The sequence below is a fragment of the Cinclus cinclus genome, chromosome 4 (assembly GCF_963662255.1).
Source record: "Cinclus cinclus chromosome 4, bCinCin1.1, whole genome shotgun sequence".
In the NCBI taxonomy this organism is placed as follows: Eukaryota; Metazoa; Chordata; class Aves; order Passeriformes; family Cinclidae; genus Cinclus; species Cinclus cinclus.
The window spans coordinates 63,384,934-63,407,893 of NC_085049.1; the positions used below are offsets into that span (position 1 = coordinate 63,384,934).

Consider the following 22,960-nt stretch of genomic DNA (forward strand, 5'->3'; position numbering starts at 1 on the left):
AAACAATGTTAGCTTAGTATTTTCACTTTAGCTTAGATGCTTGTGCATTCTGACTCCATCTGTATCTATCCATTTCTTACAAAGCCCAGTTGCTGTTCTGTATTTTTTGATGATCTCACATTTTAATAGGGCAGGAACGAATTCAAGAAGTTTTTGAACGATCTTGCTATTTTCATTTCTGCTTAAAAGTCTTTGAAGGACTTTCCAGGTCAGTTTTGAAATTTTATCTGTACTGGTTACATTTGACTCCTGTGAGACAGCAGGTGCGATGTCTCCATTACAAATAAATAAATCAGAAAGTCAGGATTAGCCAGGAGTGTGTGGTGTGGGTGTGTGTGTGTCTGTGTGTGTGCGCCTATGTAACAAGCAGCAGCTGTTTACAACGTGTTCAAGGTCCTCTTCTGTTTTGTTTACTGTTCAGGCTTTTCACAGGAACCTTTTTGTGGCAGTCTCGGCAGCAAGTCATGCAGTTAGGAACAGCACACTTGTAAAACCACAAGATAAACTGTGTGGAAGGCAGCATTTTCTAGTAGCAGTTAAAGCCATACCCCAGCTCCAGGCTGGATCACCAGGCACCCCAACCACCCTGTGTTCCCCTTGATGCCAAAAGCAGCCAGCAGCTGGTGCAGCTCCCTTGGTTTTGTGGCCAGCTTGTGGCATGAGCAAAGGGCCACGCTGGCAGGGCAGACTGAGCCCCCAGCTCAACCATGAGCAGCAGGAGAAGCTGAACCATGCGTTTAAAAGCAAAATGTGGAGCAGAGTAAAGCTGCAAGCCCAGGCATATATCAAAATAGCTACAGTAGGTAGCTACCTGCCATGCTCCATGGGAAAAGGCAGGGCCCTCACCCTTGCCAGCAGAGCCATGCTGCTGCAGTTTGATCTTGTTGCACCCAGGCACTGCCAGGCTGCTCGTGTCCTCTGGCTACATCCTGTTTTCTTTGCATTTGCCAATAGGGTGAGTAATGCCAGCAACTGACAGGGCAGCTGGCACCAAGTGTGCTGTGCTGGCTTTTCATCTCTAATTACCCCCTTACACTGGGCTGTCTAGCTGTTAAATTATCTGTCATGAACATATCCGAGTATAGTCAGTCATGGGCCTTTTGCTACCCTTGATTCTTCCTTTGTGGGGCAAAAATTCTGCCTAGGATGAGTAGATATTTACATTTCAAGGGGTTTGATTTTCTTTTTTCTCCTACTTATTTGTGTGGAGATAGCTGGGCACACAGGGCTGGGTACTGATATTGTAGGTGCCATTTCCTGCAAGGGTGTTTTCATGTTAGCGAGAGAGAAAAAGAGAAAGGTTTCACAGTGGATGCTTTGAATCCTGGCATTTTTTTAATATCTCCTGGAAATTCAAGCTGCATCTGAAAACTGCTAAAGATCCTTTTAGATCTAAGAAACAAATTACAATTATACAATACCATGACATGCAGATCTACACGTACTAACCTAACTGAAAGTGTATCTACAGAATATTTACTCTTGGCTGAACTGGACATCATGCTATATCCCTCCTTCTAGCCAATGCAATAGCATGTAGCTGGCAAGCTATTTCCTGTGTGTGGGCATTGCTTGAGACTCTGGCCTTTGCTGTGGGTGATCCTTGCTCTCTTTCCCCTACTAGGTCCATGGGAAATGCATGTGCAAGCACAACACTGCAGGGTCCCACTGCCAGCACTGCGCCCCGCTCTACAATGACCAGCCTTGGCAGGCTGCCGATGGCAAAACTGGAGCCCCCAAAGAGTGCCAGTGTAAGTAGCCACTCAAGAATGGTGTCTCCAGATCCTCTGCCAGAGTGAAATGCTTCCTCCATGCTTGCCTTTCTCCCGTGTGTCCAAGAGGTAGCACATCCTGAGGTGGTGGGGACATGCCCTCCAAGCAGCTCAGTGAATGAAGTGACACTGCCACCCTCCTGCCCAGCACCCACCACATGTTTGTGTGACAAGGACAGCCCTGTTTGCACTGCCCCTCACTTGGCAATCCTCACGAGACCATGATGCCTATTGGTTTGGCCCTTCTGCTCACTCCTGGGCACTGAGGGCAGGAGGAGCTATGGGCTCTGGAGGTTTGAAGATCAGTTCTGCAGTGCCAGGGAGGACACTTAGGGTGAGTGCTGGAAGCAGGGGAATGCAGAGGTCATGGGGCCATCTGCTTCAGTAAGAGCAGCAGTCTAGCCAGAAATGGTGCTGAGGACTAGCCACACCACCCCAGGAAGGTTTGCGGGTCTGCTGAGTGCCTCCTGCCCTGGCTACGATGCTGTCCATACCTAAGCTGCCATCAGTCTGCTTCTGTGGGCTATGGTCATGCTCACTGCAATATGGATGATCCCTGAGGGAATGACAGTGAATTCCTACTTACACCAGCACATTTGATGAGCAGTTCAACATTGGAATAGATCTCATTAGACCCCTGACTTTGGTCTTGTGGGCATGCAGACTTCCGCCACTGCCAGCACAGGGTAAGGAGGATGCTTGTCCTCTCTCACACACCTCTCCTCCTCCTGCCTTTCCCCTCCATCAGCTGCAGGGAACTTCCTGACAGCACCCTCATGGCAGATGTTGTGTAGGACAGTGCTGATTTCTGAAGCTGGGAGGGAAGGATCCTTCCCCAGCAGGACCAGTGAATGTGCGTCTCTCTGTTGTGGCCCGACCACCTGTGGCTGTCCTTGCACTGCAAAACCTATATTGGAAATAAAAGAGTTAAAGAAAATGCTGTTTCTTAAATGTTGTGTCCAGAGGTTGGGAATGTAGCTGACAATGTTGTGATACTTCATGCATTCGAATGAATAACAGGTTCATAGGTCAAGTCCCCATTCCAAAACGTAGTTTGGTTTTTGTGCCTCTTTTCTAGAAATCAGTATCTCTCACTGCCTTAATGAGTCTTTCTGTTTCCTTTGGCTTCACCTCAGCATGCAAGTGTAATGGGCATGCAGACACTTGTCATTTTGACATGGAAGCGTGGCTGGCGTCGGGCAATCGCAGTGGCGGCGTCTGTGACAATTGTCAACACAACACTGAGGGGCAGCACTGCCAGCGCTGCAAGCTGGGCTTCTACCGCGACCTCAGGAAGCCCTTCTCTGCCCCAGATGCCTGCAAACGTAAGTCAGTGACCTCGTACTAGGGAAGGGCTTCTCAAGTGGGAAAGTGTCAAGAGAAAGGTGAGATCTCCTTGCCCCTCCATGGAGCAATCTTCTTGCTTCAGTGAAGGACAGGGAGCATTTTGAATCCTCTTTGTGATACTACTTGCAAAAAGCAGTGGTGATATTTGCAGGGTGAAAGTCTGCAGATGCTGTTGACAAATCTGTCCCAAGGATCCCTGTAGCCTGAGGGCAGGGGAAGAGAGATGATTCATTTACTTTCTCCTATTGCTATTTTTGGAGAGAAAAAGCTGTATCTTGTTTTCATGTTCTCCTTGTTTGGTGATTGTTGCAACCTCAGAATCGGGTTCCTCAGCCAGCAGGGCTGCAGCCGATAAATAGCATCGCCCACCAGTTCATGTTTGCAGCAGCAGCAGGTGGGTATGGAAGGACAGACAGGAACACAAGTGATATTCCAGAAGGTGGGATGCTGAGGAGGCGACACTAAAAGCAATTATTCAGGCACATGTGAAATTAAATCTTTCCCAAGCAAGGAAGCAATCCAAAAGCCACAGTCCCCAGGGACCGCTGTGAGGATGGTGACTCACCATGGGGGACTCCAGATCCGAATTGTGCTGAGAACATTATACTGGTCAGCTAAATATGGGGTGCAGGCATGTCCTCCTCTCTGAGCCTACAGCCGCCCACTTGCTTCACCACATTTCTCCTCACTGACTCACTTACTATGAGGGGGACTTTCACAAGCGACAGAAAGAAATCCAGCTGACACCCTGCCTGTGTCTTTTGAGGAGACACTGAGCACGTCTCCTCTCAAGGAGAAGTACCTGCCTGTAAAGGAAGAGGAAACCCTCCTGCGGTGGGGATCTGCACCCCAGGAGAGTGTGTGAGGTTTCAGTTTGTTCATTCTGTTTGTTTATCTGGTGGGGAACAGCTACTTTTGTCCTGCTCCCTTGCTGCATATTACCCTCACAAGATTCCCAGCAGCCCCACTAGACTGGTGCAGAGGTCCTCCTCTTCTGCACCTTTCACTCACTGCAAGGAGGGGCAGCAACAGCTGAACTGCCTGTTTTACAACCCTAATTCTCTTTATGGAAACAGAATTGACCACAGTTCATTTATTGTGTAAATAATTACTTCACTGCTGTAGTATGTACACAATAGTTTATTTTTTTAAACAGTGAATTTAATGACTTTAAAAAGTTTCATTACCTACTTGTATACATCAAAGTTCTAAGTTTCCTCTGTAACATCAGATATTCTCCCTCCTTAATTATTGCCAGAACTTAGGCAATGAACTTTTGTTTTGGAGTCTCATTAGGAAAAAAACCATGTTGGAGTCTTGGATTAAGACCCAGAGCAGAGGCTATATGGTTTTTTTCTAACCTGTGTTTTCATCCCTGTTGATTAAAAAAAGAACAAATAAAGTTAATTGACTGCTGGTAGATAATGCAGGATGGAAGACTGAAATAAATGCTGCATGGGACCCTCAAGCTCCGAAACATCATTGTACTGTGGTTCTGGTACCTTTGCTAGGGTTGTAATTCCTGTTACTTTTTACATGCCAGCTCCCAGCAGGGAAGAATATGCACTTTTCTGAGGCCATTGAAGACAAGTGAAGCTTTGGCACTGAGTTGAGCGTGGTTTTCTGGACACCTAAAAACACCACCCTTCACCTTGGAAGCAGTAAAAGTGGCCTCTATCTCATCTGTCACCTGATTCAGTCCATTGAGGACGTGGAGTTTCATGAGGGACTCCTTGTAGGCTTGTCCTTGTGCCAGAATGCCCAGTCCATAGTCCATGGCTTTTTGCAGGGTCCAAGAGGAAGCCAAATGGCACCTCCCGGGCTGGCCAGCACAGGGCCTCCTTCCTTGCAAAGCCAGGTGCAAACAAGAAGACTCAGGACATACTGCTGCAAAGCAGCCCAGCTCCAGGGGAAGGCTGCCAGCCCTGTGCACATGCCTGTGTGCAAGTTGGACCATTGCTAATGAAGTCAGGCAGTACATCACACCATTAATTACGTGTTAGCCAAATTCCAGGGTGCTTGATTAAAAAGTTTCTCCCTGCCTTTATGAGCTTGAGGAAGCTGTGGGTATTAGATGATTAATGGGTAGTTTTGCTGACATATGACTGTGCTTGGTTCTCTTGGCTTTCTGCATTCATCTCTGAATTACTGGCCCATGGCATTCCACTTTACACTTCTTAATTTTTTTTTAAGTGTGCCTCCATTACTCTTTAATGCAACAATCCAGCTTTATGGACCACTAGATGTCCATGAACTCTGGTATTTAAAAGCCAAAGATAACATATATTTAACAAGAACTCTAAGATACTCTTGAGTATAGTGAGAGAAAGTTTACATTTATTTACCTTCTGCATTAAGTACATCTACTTCATCACTCTTTTTTTCCCTGCGTTTATTAATTGCAGAGCATGATACTCCCTCAAGTATCTGAGAAAGCTTTTCCTAGCTGAAACTGAATTCCACAAATATAGGGATTATCTGAATGCTTTCTTTTCAGAGACCCTGTTACTACAAACTATCTGGGCTTTTCAAATCTTCACAAATGTGCTCCTCCCTAAGACCCCTTCACCTCTTCACTTCTGGTCTCCTTCTTCCAGGAATGGTCCTGCACCCAAGGCACCCAGCATCTCACATGGGAGATGGCAGCTGCAGGGCCGTAGAAAATAACTAATGACTGTTAAATTAAATTATATAAGATCAGTTACAGCCTATGACTGGAACATTTCCAAGGACCATGCCATGGTCTGCAATAAAAAGGGACGTGCATGAAGCCCTATTATTCTTTCTTGGGAAGGCCATGGCATTGCTTGCTCGTTTCTGGCTCAAGACACAATTATTGTTCGACCACTGAAAATTTAAAAATACCTAGGTCAAAGTAAATAAAGGAGTTGTTAAGCCATAATCTTTAAGGATACTTTAAAGATTCTTGCAGGCAAAGAGTGTATATAATGTTTGCTCAAGAGTAGGCATGTACCTGATAAAATGAAACATTCTGATGTTTAAAACACCAATCTGATTACTCTTTCCCCTGACATACCTATGGGTCCTTTTCTTTCCATCCTCATGAGCTTTTAAGCCTCAGCTACGGTACAATTGCAGACAATAAAATCAAGTTTTATAATTGCCAAGTTTATTTTGCTTTTCAACTGTAGGATTTTGAGGGTAAATATTTTTCATTTCCAGAGGTAAGCTGGCAGATGAGGAAACCACAACTGTATCACCAGTCCAGGGCAGGGAAATCCAATTCTGCTGGCATCCTACTCACTGTTTTTCCATCCTAGTCAGCACATGCAATGCCAGGACCAGCAGCTGTTAATTCACGTGTGCATGGAAGTCACATCCAGAATACTGCTATGTAGTACTGGCTGCTAAATTGGCTTTTTAGCAATGCATCTTACAAATAAAAAAGAAAGCAGAAGGATCAAGCTTGTTGAAGATTTGTCTTGTTTCAAGACTGAGGCCCAGCCATTCCTTCTCTCACAGGAACTCCCTTGGCTGTGGAGACTCCCAGCATCTCTGGTGAAGTGGCCATGGTGCATGAGTCAGGCACTCTGCAGAAGCCTCTCACCTAGAGTCTTACACTCTGCACCTTTGTATCCATAATGAAATGCCATCCCACACTGTCTGTAGCTACTTTTTCTGCTGCTCAGCTGCTCCTCTCACCTTCCTGGATATGGGTCTCCTACTACCTGTGCTACAGTGGGGTGCAGATTGTATGGAAGGAGGAAAAACGGGTCTAAAACCAACACAGCACAGCTGCCCATGAGCGCCCAATAGCTCCAGCTTTCAAACATTGTATAATCAGTCCCGAAATCTTTACCTTCCTGCCCTAGCCATAGTATGGAAGCACTCCATCCTTTTTCCACACATTTCTTTCAAATGTGGTATAACAGGCTCACATTTGAGCTCTAGAGCCTCATTTCTGTTCTTGATGCATAGCGAAGGGCCTCATTTTATGTCTGCATTGCTCAGCAACTTCCCACTGCAGCTCATCGCAAACATTTACTGTGTTGAAAATTTGTCACCCAAACCATTCAGATTAATGCCCTTCAGTATCATCCTGGGCCTTCACCCAAGATCCAAGAGCAAAGACCTTTAATTTGCCAGCCACCATTGGAAAGATTGACACCTTGGTGGCTCATTGAGGAGCAGCCAGGAAGGATGAGATCCATGGAAGTGGATATGCTGGCCTCTTAGAAATTACCAGCCTTTACAACACATCTTTTCTGTGGCTTTTATTAAAAAGTATAGCCAACTACATTCTCATTTTTAGTAGTCTTTTTAATTGCCTATGAGTTTGCTGCTCTTTTTCATAACAGCTTTTGTACATTTATTATTCTTGCTTCACCGTAGTGTTCCCACTGATGTTAAATTGTATATTGGAAAAGTGTGTGAAAGAATTGTCTAAAACATAAAAGCTCCAACCCCAATTGGCATGTATGTAAAATTCAGCTGAAACCTGACCAAAGCAGGACCAAATCTCTGGCTGAGCAGTGGGTTTATCTCATTAACTGGAGGAGAGTAGAAGAGCCTTAAGTGCCTGATATTTCCCCTGAAGGGCCTGAGGAATGCCAGAAATACCCTCCTCATCTAGTAGGAAAAGAGAGCATTTGGCTATATGTATCAGGTGTAAAACACTCCACAGACTTCAGGAGAAAGGTATGCAAGTCTCAGTGTGCACTGTTGAAAGCTATGCTATTAAAGGTACCAGAGTTCACTGCCTGCAGCTACTTGCGCAGTTTGTGGAGAGGCTTTCTAATCTTTTAATTTTATATAATTACATTTGTTTGCAAGTGGCAAGGGTGGGGAAAATTTGGGGATTACTTTGGCAAAGATGTTGGAATCATAGTCACCTCAAAGTTAACTGCCAATATTAATCTATCCTTTAATATTTTGAAACTATACTCCGGGTATGTCAGATTCCTGAAACCAGAAAAATGTTGTCAGAGCAAAATTAAATGTATGTGTGCAGCAATAAGTATTTTAAGAGAAAGAAATATGTTGCCTGTAGTGGCTTTCCTGGTCTAATGCGTTCACAGTTGCAAAATAGAAAGATTGGTATTGGAATTTAGTGAAAATATTGCCTACAGGTATAATTTTCTCAGAAAACTCAGTTTTATGTAAATGAAGCTTTGGGCAGATGTCTTTCAGGAGGAAATTTTTTGCCATAATGTGTAAGGCTGACTGTACCATGTCCTGGTCAGAGAACCAAACCCTGAGGTGAGAAGAGCACAAGTCACCCAGTTACTGGTCCTGTGGGCCACAGCATCTCCTGCTGAGCTGGCCACATGGTCAGAGATTTGGCTCATGCTTTTGATAACTGTATTTCTGTTCTTTGAAAACATTAACATCTTTGGGGGGAAGTAGCTTTGTAACAGACACAAATTATGTAAAAAAAAAAAAAACCTAAGGAGTAAGTAAGGAAAACTTCACACCACCTATTTTAAGGCATCCTCTCTGAGAATCTATGCTCCAGCACACTTCTAGTGCATTGTTCTGATGTTCACAGCAAAGGGCTGTGAGGGAGAAAAGAGAGCTGCTGGCATTTCTGATGTGCTCTCTGCAAACCCATATCCTGGAGAATATGCAAAAGCCTATCTCTGAGTGTCAGTTTCCTCATTCTTTTTTTCCTAATGTTTTTAATTGATGGTTTTAAAAATCAGGCAGAGACAGAGGAGCACTTTTTGCTCAGCCTTCACTTGAATTAAAATGACTGTTCTGAGGGGTTTTTTTAACCTCCTGAGTGCAAGACAGTTGTTATCACTTTGAAAAGCAATTATGCTCAGGTTCATTTTTGCAATGAAGCACCTGCAGCTGCTTAAACATCACAGTGAGGCAGGCACATCCCTGGGTACTTGGCCAGATTAGAATCCAGATGCTGCAAGGAAAGCAATAAAGGCCTGTTTGGCAAAGCATAACAGGACACCGGGGTAGGTTGTCTAATTAAAAACTAGCTCACAAAAGTTAAAATTCTACAGATTCCAAAGGGAATCTCGGCTCAGATTTGTAGGGGCGAGGGATAAAAAAGCCCAGAAACCCCAGAGGCGTCCCTAGGCGGAGAGGTGGTTTTGCAGGCATCTCCCGCGCCTTTGCGGCGCAGAGGTTGCACGCTCACGGATGCTCCGTCCCTCCCCTGCAGCTTGCTCCTGCCACCCCGTGGGATCGGCCGTGCTCCCCCTGGGCCCCCGCACCTTCTGTGACCCCAGCACCGGCGACTGCCCCTGCAAGCCCGGCGTGGCAGGGCCCCGCTGTGACCACTGCCTCCCTGGCTACTGGGGCTTCGGTGCCTACGGCTGCCGGCCCTGCGACTGCGCCCGCAGCTGCGACCCCCACACCGGAGACTGCCACAGCAGCAGGTGAGCTGGGGCAGCTCTGCATACCGCTGCGATCTCAGTTCCAGGGAAGGCTCCGTTTACACGTGGCGAGCAGGCTGAAGAGTATCCGGCATGTAAAATACTTGGGGTTTGGAATGGCCAAGAAGCGGGGATAGAGTGGGAGTTGAGGCTGTGGTTCCCTTGGGCACTTGGCACACCGTGGCAGGGCACCGGTGATGCTGGAATTTTTGCTCTCAGCGCTGGTGTTAATGTATTGGTTGTTGTCCATAACCTTCACTGTTTTTGCCTCTCCACAAGCAAAATGTGGGCCTCGGAGACATCCGGGTGAGAGGAGACTGAAGTCTTAATTTTGCTGTTGTAACTCAGCTTATGTTGACTGTGGCTTGGAGTCAAGCTCTGACTTTTAGAAAACAGAACATTTTAATAATACCCCAGTCTCCAAATCTGACACGTTGCCCTTTTTACCAAACTGAGGATATTTGTGGTATATAACTCCCTATGACGTATTTTAAACCCCAAATGCATCCGTGATCCTCTCTGACAACACTCAATTTGTTCACCTTCCACAACTGCCTCTTGTGTTTAACATCATCAAGACACGCAGTCACGTTGTGTCTGGAGGATGGGCTGGTAGTGGCCCTGCTCTCCACTGGCTCCCAGAACAAGTCTGATCATCTCCCTTTCCTTCCCCTCAACAGCTCAGATGTGACCTGGCACAATGAAGCACCTCCTTTCCAGGCAGTGCTCAACAAGAGCGAACCCACCTGGGGCTGGGAGGATGAGCAGGGCTTCTCAGCACTCCGGCACTCTGGTAGGACTGCAGCTTTGCATGAGTTCCACCTGCCCAATCCCTCCCACCAGCAGCCACCGCAGACCTAGTCTCCTGCACTGACTCCTGCACCCTAGGAGTTGCAGGGGAGAATGGACATTCCCTCTTACTAACATGTGGAGGAATGTCCTTGTGACCACCTCCTTCCCCTCCAAGAGCCAGAGGAGCCTTAAGGCTTATCCCATCAATGCAAGGATGTGCAAACCCATTAGGCAGATGCTCCATGCTGAATGCCTGTATCCAGCATTTAGCTATTGTACGGCAAGAATTTGCAGTCACAGCTCTGAATTTCAAGGCTAAATGCTCTCATGTTTTGCTTGACCATCATGTTTTAAAAGTATCCTTATATTCCCTAAAACTTGACAAACCAGCAACTTTATTTAAAGAGTGGGGTTTGCCACTTCACTGGCAGGCAGTTAGGGGATTTCTAACTCAGAATTTATTTCCCCAATACCCACAACAATTTTGGCATCACTTGCAGCTTATGATGCAATTTGGGATGGTCTAGCATGCAGCTGGAGTAGTTATTTCCCTCCTGTGTTCCCAGCCTGGGGGAGGTGGGTGCTACATGGAGGCTGGTGCAAGGCAGGCTGGCCCTGTGGGGCAGCATCAAGCTGTTCTCTCTTGCAGCTGCTGCATGCAAGCAGGAAAGTGTCATTTCCTCCATCTTCAGAGAGCAGCTTGATAACATCTCGAAGATACAATAATTGAGTTAATTGAGGGGAAAGCTCCATCATTTGTCTAGGCGACTTCATTTTGAATGTAAATAAGTATATCATGTTATTCTTTGTTCTAAGATCACGGAAGTCATTAATCTGCCTTAACCTCTGCAACATTTCCTTTTAAAATTTTGTCTGGTACATTATGGTGTGGAAAATACCACAGGGAAAGATACGCATGTTATTTACATCCCAAGGCAAAATAATAAGGCCTTTGTTTTCCTTCTCTTCTAATTGTAAACAAGGAGTAATTGCCCTTGGACTAAGAGTCTGTATTTCTTTTTTCTTTTGCATGAGGCTTGTGGGCCACTTGAAAAACCTTGGCAGTTCCTGGGCTCTGCCTGCAAATGCTCCAGTCTTTTAAGCACAGTTCACAGCCATTTGCTTCTTTCTCTTTCCCTAGGTAAATGCGAATGTAAAGAGCAAGTTTTAGGGAATCCCAAGGTCTTCTGTGGGATGAAGTACACCTATGGTGAGTTGTGGTTGAGTGGGTTGTAAAGGGAGGGGCTGCAAGGCAGTGCAAAAATGTATATAGAACATGAGTGGTACTGTGTGTGCTCCATCCTGGCAAACCCATGAGATACTTAGTCTAAAGGCAGATCTTCAACCAAAATATAGAGGTATCATGGTTCCAAATGAAGGTGGGTGAAGCATCTTGTCCTGTTACCCATCTCTCTTGCTATCAAAGCATCATTGTACTGTACCATGTAAAAATCATGGGAGGACAAGAGTTGGAATTGTCCCTGGGAGGTAGTCTAGGTCCAAGACAGACTATAAATCACTGTTACCAAAAATTGGTCATTGAAACACTGTCTGTAGATGAGGTGCCCTAATCAGAGTCTAGAAATGACTGTGTCTGAATGATACTGAATGTAAGGAGGGACTGCAATCATCACTCCACGGATAGAACAATTCTGGCAGCTACTGGGAACTTCCCCCTGTCAACAAAGCTCAGCTGTTGCAATGGGATGGTGTATATTGTCTATGTGTCTCTTGGATTTAAATGAATGAGAAGAGGTACTTTGTTTCCTAAGACCTCCCTGGTGTGTGCCAGTGAACTGCCTCCTTCATACTGCTGCAGAGCAAGGAATGCTCTGTGCAGCACTCCCTTCCTTCACAAGGAATCCCTTGCAGGGGTCTCTTGCACCTGTTTTGTCTCACACTGAAGTTGAAAATGCACAGAGAGATAGCCCATACCTCTGCAGGCTGCAGAGCAACCCACAAAGTGGAGTTCAAGGGGCTGCCAGCTGTTGAAATGTAGCCCTGGCTTAGTGGTATTAGAAAAAATTTTGATTCTGCTCTGTTTTGTTTCCTAGCCACGATAGTAACTGTGTTTAATCTTGCAAAAGATAAGAAACTGGAAAAAAAAAAATGTCATAAAACCTCCAAGTTCATAAATCTTATCTAAAGTGCACTCAGGCTTCCCCCCTTTCATCAGTCAACATGTGAAGGTGTCAGCTAAACTAGAGAGACAGATGAATTACGGGGCTCATCGTGAGCTCCAGGAGGCCACACTGTGAGAGGCTGCCCTGAGCTTCCCAACGTGAGTGCTGAATAAAGCACCACCATATGGGGATACCTACCAGCATGGGTCAGGTGGAGCAGCTGAGCCCTGAGCCTCCACCACACGGGGGCTCAGCAGTGGAATGCCAGGTGGTGGAAAGTGCTTGTGGGTACGAGTCAGCTCAAAATACTCCCTGGTTTTCCCCAGTCCCCACCAATGTCTCACTCTCCTCCACTGAATTTGGATTTGGCAGTTCTGCAAAGCAGAAGGACTGGCATCAGGGTGGGATGGAGCTGAGGCTAGCAAAGCCTTCAGGTCCATCCCTAAATGAAATTGATTTCCAAAAGTGCTAAGGAACACAAAGGGTTTGCTGAGCTCTGAGGGAAAATGGAATCTCATACTCCCCATGGCAGTTCCAGGGGCCATGGCCAAACCAACTGGCAGCATTTCTGCCCATGGGTGTAGGGATGTATGTTCTCCCCAGCATCTGCTCTGATTCTGGGCTCCCCAGCAAGGAACACTGGGTCTAACTCCACTGTAACAGAGCAATTGTCCTCACTGCTTCACCCAGACACCAGCACAAGATTGGGGGGGAAAAAAAAAAAAAGAGAAAGAGAGCCCTGTAGATAGTTTGTATATTCCTGGTTTTGAATTCTTATGCTCCCAGTGATCAAGACTAAGATCTTGTCAGCTCATGACAAAGGCTCCCACGCAGAAGTCAGTGTGAAGATCAAGAAAGTCTTGAAATCTACAAAGCTGAAGATCCTCCGGGGGAAGAGGACACTCTATCCTGAATCCTGGACTAACAGAGGCTGCACTTGTCCCATCCTCAATCCTGGTAGGTTCGACTCCCTGAACAGTACATCCCCACCATATATACACAGATTTCATTGCCACCCCTCTATTCCCTCATACCAATGATCTGAGATTGCAACCCGGTGCTGATTAAAAATTATTGGCTGTTACATCACTTGGATTCCAACAACAATCTCCATCAAACTGAAATTTCATAGAGAAAAACTTGGCCCATCCTATAGACTTTGAAACACACAGCTCTCTTTATGTAGTTACAGGCTTTCAGTTTTACCAGTCTCTGTTCCCAGAGGGAGGGAGGTGCACATCATGCCACAATTGCATGATATAGCTTTTGAAGCTAAAGCTAATTTTAATCCATAAAAACACATTTAAATCTAATTTGAGTCATGACACTGCACCGAAGTTCTAATCTAAACTCAAGGGAGGATTTCTCTTTGAAAGTAACAAATTTGCATCTACAAGATTTGGAAGAAATTTGCTTATGCAGTGAGGGGAGAACTCCACAGTTTTTCCCCATCTTCTTTCACCAAAATGTAGTATAACCAGTGGTGGCTAAACAGTGCATGCAGTCTCCAGTATGGGTAAGGACATGCAGATTCAGGAGTTTCTTCCGCAGAGCAAAACAAAGCTCCAGATGACACACCTCTCTTTACAACTCCAAGACAAATGAGCAGTTACGAACTAATTCAGATGGAGGGCTTTCTTTCCATAAGGTGTATACACCACTGGGAAATTGGCAATGGAAGCATTGATGGAGGTGCTGAGACATCCCTTTCATGTGCAGCACTAGGAACTAGGGGCTACAGGGCTGTCTGTGAGGCTGTGCAGAAAGGTTATTCACTGATGAGGTGTTTGCAGTCTTCTTTCATGTCCACAGGAGTGACAGTCTGGGTTTGAAGGCAAGCTGCTCTGATAGCACAGCTGTAGCTAGGAAGTCTTGTCAGGTGCAAAGGTCAGATGAATCAGAGCATTAGAGTTCTACTGTTTAAGTAAGATTTGGATATTGCTGGAACACCATAAATCACTAATCAAATAGCTATAGCTGCTGTATTTTTCCATATGCAATGAAAACTCAAGCAAGAAAGCCCAGATGCAGCTGCCTTAATATGAACCTGAAGGAATGCAATGGAAGCTGTCCAAAACTGAGCCTGCAGGGCAGCCCCACACCTGACACCCAGCTTTGCCACTCGACTAACTTCAGAGGAGCTTCACTGATTTTCGCCAAGAGATGAAAAGACAGCATTAATCACAGAATCAGTGCAGGTCTCTTAGACAACAGCAGGAAGGTGGAGATGCAACTGTCTTTAGTGACAGTCCAGGTGTCTGACACATCAGGTGTTACTCCCTTGTTAGTTCCTAGCCAGCTCTCATGATTCATGCTGCAAAGCGTGGTATTGTTTTGAAGTGCTGCTGCTGGTCCCATGAGTACAAGTTAGTCTCACCCTTCATGTTGAAAAAAAGTCACAAAGTTTGTTGCTAATAGGAAACTTGAAAACATCCACTGAGTGAATCTTTAAGATTCAATAATGTCAAGGAGGGTAAAAAGGATCCCAGATATTAATTATTTCCTTTAGATTAGTTTATGTGTGGCTTGCAATACAATATTAGCAGATTCAACTCTCTATCACAGTAAGAGCTTATGACCTACAGGTGAATAAACCAAAACCAGCTGGATGAAAAGTCAAGCTGACATAAAACAATTTTCTGACATATAACTGTAATGGAAATCACATCTTCAAAAACATAGAGGAGATCAAAGATAAACATAAAAGTAAGACAGATGTGGTTTTTTATACTATTTTACAGAAGTAAAGGGATACCAAAAGGAGAGTAGGCTCTTAAAGGCTCTGACAAGAAAAAAAAACCTCCAAACATTTATCAAATCTCTGGGCTATTTTCAGATTAAAAACGTCCTTAAGTTCCTACAAGGGGAACCCCTTCACCACCCTTGCACACCTTCTGCTCCACACACAGACAGAGGAAGATTCTGCTTCTGGGGGGGACACTGAGCTGAAAGATTTAGAAGTCTCCCCTGTTTGCAAGGTGACAGGAGCCCACCCCTGCCATGGCTCTGCCAAGCACAGTCACAGAGAGGCAGAGAGAAGCCTGCGAGGGCAAACTGCACACCTTCAAGTCCTGGCTTGTGGCATCTCGGTCATTTGACTCATTTTAATTTTACAGTTCTGTAGCATCAGGTTGAAAATCTAGAAAGCCCTACACAGTCAGCAACCACGACAATATTTGCTTGCTCTCTGAGTGGGCGCACCACATTTCTCTCTCAAGGGAAATGAATCTAGGAGCCCTTGAAAAGTGATGTTTATAACATAAACAATAAGTGAGATTTAAGTTTATAAGTGAGATTTACTTGGCCAAAATTAATGTCTTGTGAAGGGCGATGCTGCCACACACACATCCTGTGTTTGCTTGGCAGAAGAGAGGTGTGTGTGCCCAAAAACTCAGATAAAGTAGAAACCAAATTGTGTTGCTTGACCTTTAACTTGGGAGGTACTGTCCCGTTATTCTGGACTGCAGAATGAAAACCCAAGACATCACAGGCTGCAGCCAGGATGGACCAGGATTACTGAGAGCACCAGGGAAGGCGCATCTCTCGTGCCTGGTTTGTACCAGTGTGTTGTGCTCCCAAGATTGGTGCAAAAAGGAGTAGGTACAGGAGGGGTTTAATGCTGGTTGTACCCTAAAAGTGATGCAGTGGGATGCTGACCCCAGCACGGAGATCCTCCTTCCATGAAAGGGATTATTCTCCTTATTATCCCCATTTATGGCACATCTGTGGCCCGCTTAGGCTGTTTGGATCTGTGGCAGTATTTCTTTAGTTAATTCAAGCCAAAGGCTTTGCTCTATTCCCCTGTTCAGCAGTTGTTACCTGGTTCCAAGCACTCTTTGTGCTTGGAACGTCCTGAAAGTCAAGCGCAGACCTGGATGCCTGAGGAAAGACCTGCAGCAGGGCACTACAGGGACACACTCCAGCCCTTTCTATCTGTTTCTGAACAACCAGTTGAGGTTTTGTCAGACCCTGCTGTCATGTCTCTAAAATACCTGGCAGAGGCAGAAATTAACAGTTCTTTTCAGTGGGACAGCCACTCCTTCAGGCTCTTCTAGGGTATTGCTGCCAACACATTTATTGTTGCCTCTCATTGGGGTCTGGCATGCCTTTGCCTGTGAGGGGCCACTGGCCACTCTGAGCAAAATACTAAGCACTGGACCATCCTTCACTGTTTCATTCCTTGAATTTGCTGAACTGATTTCCAGGCCCAGATTTTTTCAGGGAGAAGTGAGGCAGATGGCTGCCAAATGAAAGTAATAGCAGTTCCCAGAAGAGGTGTAAAAACTTGCAGTGCTGCCCCCAGAATTCAACTTTCACTTATATTTAGAAGCTAACAAAATCATGCTTTGTATCCCACTGCATCCCACTGACAAGCAGCCACAGGGGTTGCTTTGCCATAGATACAGATAGAGCTACATATATACAGATATATGTGAGAGTCAATATATAAAAATATTTCTTTGTGTAAGTGCTTTTTTACACAGGACTAGATATCCAGGCTGACTTTGCAGCTCAATAGGCCTCTTAAGCATGGTGCTGTGCAGTCCCTGACTGCTTTGTTGGCTTGCAGGCTTGGAGTATCTTGTGGCAGGACACGAGGACGTCCGAACGGGCAGACTCATTGTGAACATGAAAAGTTTTGTCCATCAGTGGAAGTCGGCTCTTGGAAGAAAGGTCTTGGAGATTTTGAAAAGAGACTGCAACTAGATATGTGCAACTGCCTAGGGCATTTCTTTATGCACAAAATGCAGCAGCCTCCACAGAGAGAAGACCTCTAGCATGAAAACTGGAATGTAAGAAAATAGTGCCAAAACATGTAGTGAGGCATTCAGAGTTGTAGGCGCTGTCTAATTTAACCCTTTCTGGCCAATGTTCTTTCACTTGCCTATAGCTTCCTTGTCAGGGCCTCGCCCTGTGCCCTGCTCACTGTTATGTTGAGGGCAACAAAAGGAAGGGTGGTGGATGCTTGTCTCACTCCAGTGCAATATTGGAGCAACTCCCATGAAGCCACTGATCACCCAAGACTAAACTGCCACCCTAGAAGAGCTACTGCTGAGAAGCAAAACACTGCCAGTGCCATTAGTGTGGATCCTGAGTGACTTCCAAGGGCTCCCAGAGGATGCTGTGGGGAAGGCAATGGCCACAGCGGTGGGTAGGTGCTGGCACCAGTGTGGCAATGACAACCACTCTTTAGAAACACCCCCTTACAGGTTAGGACACGGCACCTGTCAGAGACAATTGGGTGCTGCTGGCTTTTAACCGGTTTGCCCTGCTGAAGGTTTCGGGGGCTAGATTCTCTGCTGATGCTGTTGAGGAGAAAGCTGCTGGAGTGAATGGAATCCCTCTGCCTTGGCACAGGTGTGATGCAGGGCAGAGGCCAGCTCTCCACCCACTGCATGGCTGCAAAGAGCCAACTGCAGAGGGTGCAGCACCTCTGAGCTTTTGTCCTTGAAGCATTAAAAAATGAACCTAGCCCTAGTGTAAATATTTCATTGTATAAAGCACTTTACTACCTGCCACTTCACGGCGCGGGAAGTCTAATTGTGTTGGGGAAAGAAGAATTTGAAGGTGGCACATGAAAAAAACTCCCTGAAACAGAAGCACTCCTGAAGACCCCCCAGCATTTGGACAGAGTTAACAGTATAAAGGGAATGGCCAGCCTGGCACTGGCCACTCAGAATATCTGAGGATGCAATCTGAAAGATAAAGTATTTGCACTGAAGTCCCAGCTTCAGACCAGCACTTGGACCCCGTGGGCAGGACTCCAGCAAAACTTTGCAGAGTGAGGAGAAGAGACTTTGAGATAAAAATGCAATCGCCGGAGGAGAAAAACTCTGACTGCAGGAAAAGGAGTGGATGCAGAGAATGGAAAGGACTTGCATTCACATATCACAACCCAGTGATTCATGATGGGCCTGCAGTTTATTTTTATGTTAGTATTTAAAATGGAACGTTTTATTTGTTTTCTTCTGTGCTATTGTTTGCAGTATATACAGCCATTATACTTCCTCATTAACACCAGTATGAAATATAGCACAGTTTACTGCAGTTTTCAGCACTAAAATATATCTTTTCTGTAAAGCATCTTTAAACCACATTGCATAGAGTGTATTTTGTTCATGAGCGTGAGGGGAAAGAAGACATACAACACCAGAAAAGTCACTAATCTACCAACCCACTTCATGTATGTATTTTCTTTCAAGGTCCTGTGGACTCACAAAAAAAAAAAAAAAGATACTATTTTGATAATTTGTTTTTGTATCTCATGTATGTAATAAATACATATGATTTCAACACCTTTGCCTGTGACTGTTTATGCCGATGGCAGCAGGGTCTTCATTCCTGCACTAAAGAGCACAAGCAAAGATTGCACTGGGTGAGGAGAAGCTGCCATGGGGGGCATTTTCCTCTCTAGCTGGGGGGCAAAATACAACATGTGGTAGAAAGCAAAGTAGTATGTATGGCTCTCAAAAATCCCATTTCACCTCTTGTTTTGGGAGGTTTATAACCTATTCTCATAAGAAGGGGAATTGTACCTGAATATTTTCAAAGCTGGCCAGACCCTTGCCTCCACACACGCTTGAAGGCTGAGCTGCAGAGCAGGTACTTAGAAGAAGCAAGTGAGGGATGGCAGAAACAAGGTTTGTTCCCTACATTTGGAACTACTAAGGGGAAACAAAAGGCTGTGGGAAACAAGTGCTGCGGCAAAAGATCTACAAAAACACTGCAGAGTGAAGTCAAGCATCAGAAATTAGCGGCCAGGGGGTCAAGACATAATCCACGGTGTGGGCAGCAGCTCCCTGGGTGGGGGTTAATCAGTGACTACGGCAGTACCCATCTCCCTGGTGGAGGAGAGTGCAGGGACAGGCTCCCCTATGGAGGCACTCAGAGACCAAGAGCCTCCAATAGCCCTGCTTTGATTCAAAACTGTGCTTTTACCTGCTTGACATATTTTTAGCTTCATTTTATTTTAGTGCTACTAAAAATACATTTGCAATGACTACTTGATTCATGTGCCCTTGTGAAAGCTGGTGGGTGTGATCCCACTGTCCCAGGCAGCTCGAGCACTGTAGGAAACCAGGATGGCTTTGTCAGCATGCTTACAGCATCTTGTCTGACTCCTGTCCTAGCCTTGGAGTTGGGCACTGATGATTTTACGGAAGAAAGGGGTTGACTTCTGTGGGGCAAATTTGCCCATGAGAAGTCAGGGGATTTTGGCTGGAAGAAGTGTCCCATTGAAGTGGGTGAGCTGGACATCAGAGAATCACAGAATAAGTTGGGTTGGAAAAGACCTCTGATATCATTGAATTCAAGCCTTGAGAAATCATCACCTGATCAGCTAGATCACGGTAGTAAGTGCCATATCCAGAAGTTTCTTTAAAACCTCCAGGGATAGTGACTCTACCAGCTGCCTGGGAAGCCCATTACAGTGTTTAACATCCTTCCTGTGAAGGAATTCTTCCTGATATCCAACCTGAACTTCCCCTGGCACAGCTTGAGACTACGTCCTCTTGCCTTGTCTCCTTTCAAATGGTTGTAGAGAGAGAGAAGGTCTCCCCTGAGCTTCCTTCTCCCTTGGCTAAACAACCCAAGCTCCCTCAGCCACTCCTCACAGGACTTACCCTCTAGACCTTTCCTATCTCTCTATTCATATGAGATCACAAGATGGTCAGTCAGGCCCTCCTTACCAAGAAAAGCTTCTTTGGACACTAAGTCTTTCCATCTCAGTGAGTTACTGAGCTTGCCTGATTTATCTGCTTACTCCCCTCTGTTATGTGTATGAGAAGAGGATGTCTGCCCACCTGAAGAGTAGACGCATTGCTTGATGATTCCAGGAATAGCAGTGTCTTGATCAGTCCTTCTGTGTGACAAAAATCAGTGTCAGGAAAACCGACCCAATCATAATCAAAGCTGGCAGCAGCACCTACAGGAGGGTCTTTTCTTCCAGAATTGCCCCACTGACGCAGGCAAAGCTGGCAGCTGAGGCCAAGCTGCCCTTTCTGGACTGTGCTGCTCCCGTCAAGAGGTGAGTTCTGGATTTTCAGGAATCAAAGATGGGAATTGCCACAGTTCTCCCTAGAGGATGCTGTCCTTATGCCTCACCTGCACCTAAAGAACAAGTACCTCCCTGCTGCTGAAGGAAGTGTGGTGGAGTCTTCCTTTTTCCAGGGCTCGAGATCAGATGTAGGCAGTGGCCAGGGGTCAGTGATAGGGGCTGGGGCTGCCTGTCAGAGGCACCATGCTCCTGGTTGTCAGCACTGAAGGAGTGAGTCACTTTGGTGACCTGTGCTTGGCTGGAGAAGGTAAGGCAGTGTTGGAACCAGCTGCCACCACAACACTGACCCTGGCTATACACAGCAGTACAGCACAGCCACATATGATCCAAACATGTATTCCTCCAAGGCACTCGTAGGACACCTCTTTTTTCACCCTTTCTGGTGGACACGAACACTCCACTCTCCGGCACATGAGCTCTCAGCAGATGCCTTGGCACAGAGGAGGAAACACCTGCCTCTGACTAGTTTTCAGTGCTTCTTTGCACTCTCCGAGGTAAATCCTGTGCCATAAGTATTGTCAGGAACAGTCACTAAGCCACTGTGGCTTTCTCCACCGTCCTCTGCCACCTCTGCTACCTGTGGAAGAAAGCAGAATAAGCCTCACAGATCTGTCCATTAGTTTTCACTGACCTGAAGATGGGCTCTTAGTGGAGGCTGTACTCAGAGACATCCCGCATCCTTCTTCAGAGAGTGGCCTTATACCAGTACCTGGAAGCAGGGTGAGTCTCCCCAGCTGTGCAGGGCCCTTGTGATGGGTACCTCTGCCCAGCCCATTCATCAGGAAGCAGGAAGTGATAAGGTGAAGCATCTGCTTTTATTCAGTTACAGACCATTTTTCTCTTTGGATCACCTCAACAGACACTAACCCTGCCTACGAGCTCTGAGTGCAAGGAGGGCCAGCAGATAAGCCACCTGCAGGCCCAGCCACATCCATCCTTGCAGCAGCAGCTGGCCATGAACTCCCAGCAGCATGGCTCCCTCTCCTAGGAAGTGCTACTGATGGGAGCCTCCCAGACCAAGCCCTGTTGGGCTACACAAGTGTTGTGCCCTCCTGCTATGGTGAGAGGCTGGAGAGGACTCAGGGCTGTGCTGCCTGCATGTGCACAGGGCCTGTCCAGTCAGCGATTGCTCGCCCCTGAGGAATGCAATCTTCCAGTTAGAGTGGAAAATTACAGGCGTGTTTAATATAGTTGCTCCAGCAGGCTAAATCTTCTGGGATATGACCATGTTGCTGAAAATGACTGAACATCTGGGACTACAGGCCTGCCTAAATGGAAATCTGGGCTGGTATGGGTAAACATAACAATTCAGGAACAAATAGCTGCAGTTTATTTTTTTGCAATCTTTATTTTTAGTTATCGTATTGACTTCAATATCAACACAGAATAGAATAAACATCTCAAAAATGTCCGGTGGCTGCTGCCTCAGCATCCACAGGAGCTCTCTCTCTGATAAGGCTGGAGGGGATCAGCTGTCTGGGGGCCTTCTGGGCTGATGTGTTGATTTTTTGATGACAGTGTTTCCAAAGCATGCTCTTACCCAGGGGTCACAGCTTCTTGCCGCTCTTTTCCCACAGTTTAGCCCAGAAACTTCATGAATGCCTTGTATTGCTTCAAGGGAAGGCAGTGATGCCTCATCAAGGCTCAAAGGCTGGGAAATACACTCCATATGGGAAACCTGTAGGCATATTGAAAATGTTAGCATTACCAAGAGGCCAGTGTGCTGCAGCAAGCATTAGGTGAGCCACTCTCTGTGTCCAGCACATCTCCTCACTTCTCCATCACTGTTAGGGATCCTTTGGAGCAAAAATAATGCAGGATTGCTTGAACATGTGAAGTATCACTGGTGTGATGCACTCATTGGTACACTGAAGCCCAGCCAAGTCCTGTAGCCCAGGAAAATGTCATCAAGCTTTGTTGCAATGCCATATGCAGTTCTAGGTATCTTCAAGTACCACCTGGACACTTTCTCAGCTGCAGAAGATATGTAAAAGAAGTTTGCTAGGCCACTGAAAGGTCTAGAGGGGTTGTGGGCATGGATGAAGGTGTGTGTGTGTGTGTGTATGTGCATCCCCACACTCACTTCTTCATTTCCCAGAATGGTGCTTTCTCTGCTCATGTCTCTGAGCTCCCACCAACCAGGCAGGTTGCTTATACTGACTGCATTTCTTTCTTTGACCTCTTGTCTCAGATTTACACATAGAAATTAATTACAGCTATTTAGCACAGGATGTGGCTTTTAAGTCATCTGGAAATGAGGGCTGGTGAAAGGCCCTCAGATCAGTATGAAAATTGCTGAGAAGAATAAAGTTGCTTCATAAAGCAAACATTAGTGAAATTTCCCCAACTGACTTGCTGTGGACATGGATATGCCCCCCTTCTAGCAGGAGCAAAATGCAGCCCAGCTCCAGGCTAGGGACGTATGCCAAGGTACACAATCAGGTGAAAAAAATCAAAACCAAACAACCATCCATTAGGCTGCATTAACCTGGAGGAAAGGGCATTCCTCACTGCATT

At 46.0% G+C, this 22,960-nt stretch overlaps 1 protein-coding gene across 1 annotated transcript in view; it reads left to right on the top strand.

The window, feature by feature from the left end:
• Window positions 1-18,674, top strand: part of NTN4 (netrin 4) — a 47,023-nt gene extending 28,349 nt beyond the window's left edge. Inside the window, exons 4-10 of the mRNA XM_062492367.1 lie at window positions 1,625-1,751; window positions 2,909-3,097; window positions 9,259-9,475; window positions 10,153-10,265; window positions 11,406-11,474; window positions 13,174-13,344; window positions 16,958-18,674. Coding sequence (XP_062348351.1) covers window positions 1,625-1,751; window positions 2,909-3,097; window positions 9,259-9,475; window positions 10,153-10,265; window positions 11,406-11,474; window positions 13,174-13,344; window positions 16,958-17,094 — 1,023 coding nt within the window. The 3' untranslated portion in view covers window positions 17,095-18,674. The remainder of the gene's footprint in view (window positions 1-1,624; window positions 1,752-2,908; window positions 3,098-9,258; window positions 9,476-10,152; window positions 10,266-11,405; window positions 11,475-13,173; window positions 13,345-16,957) is intronic.
• Window positions 18,675-22,960: the final 4,286 nt, after the last annotated feature.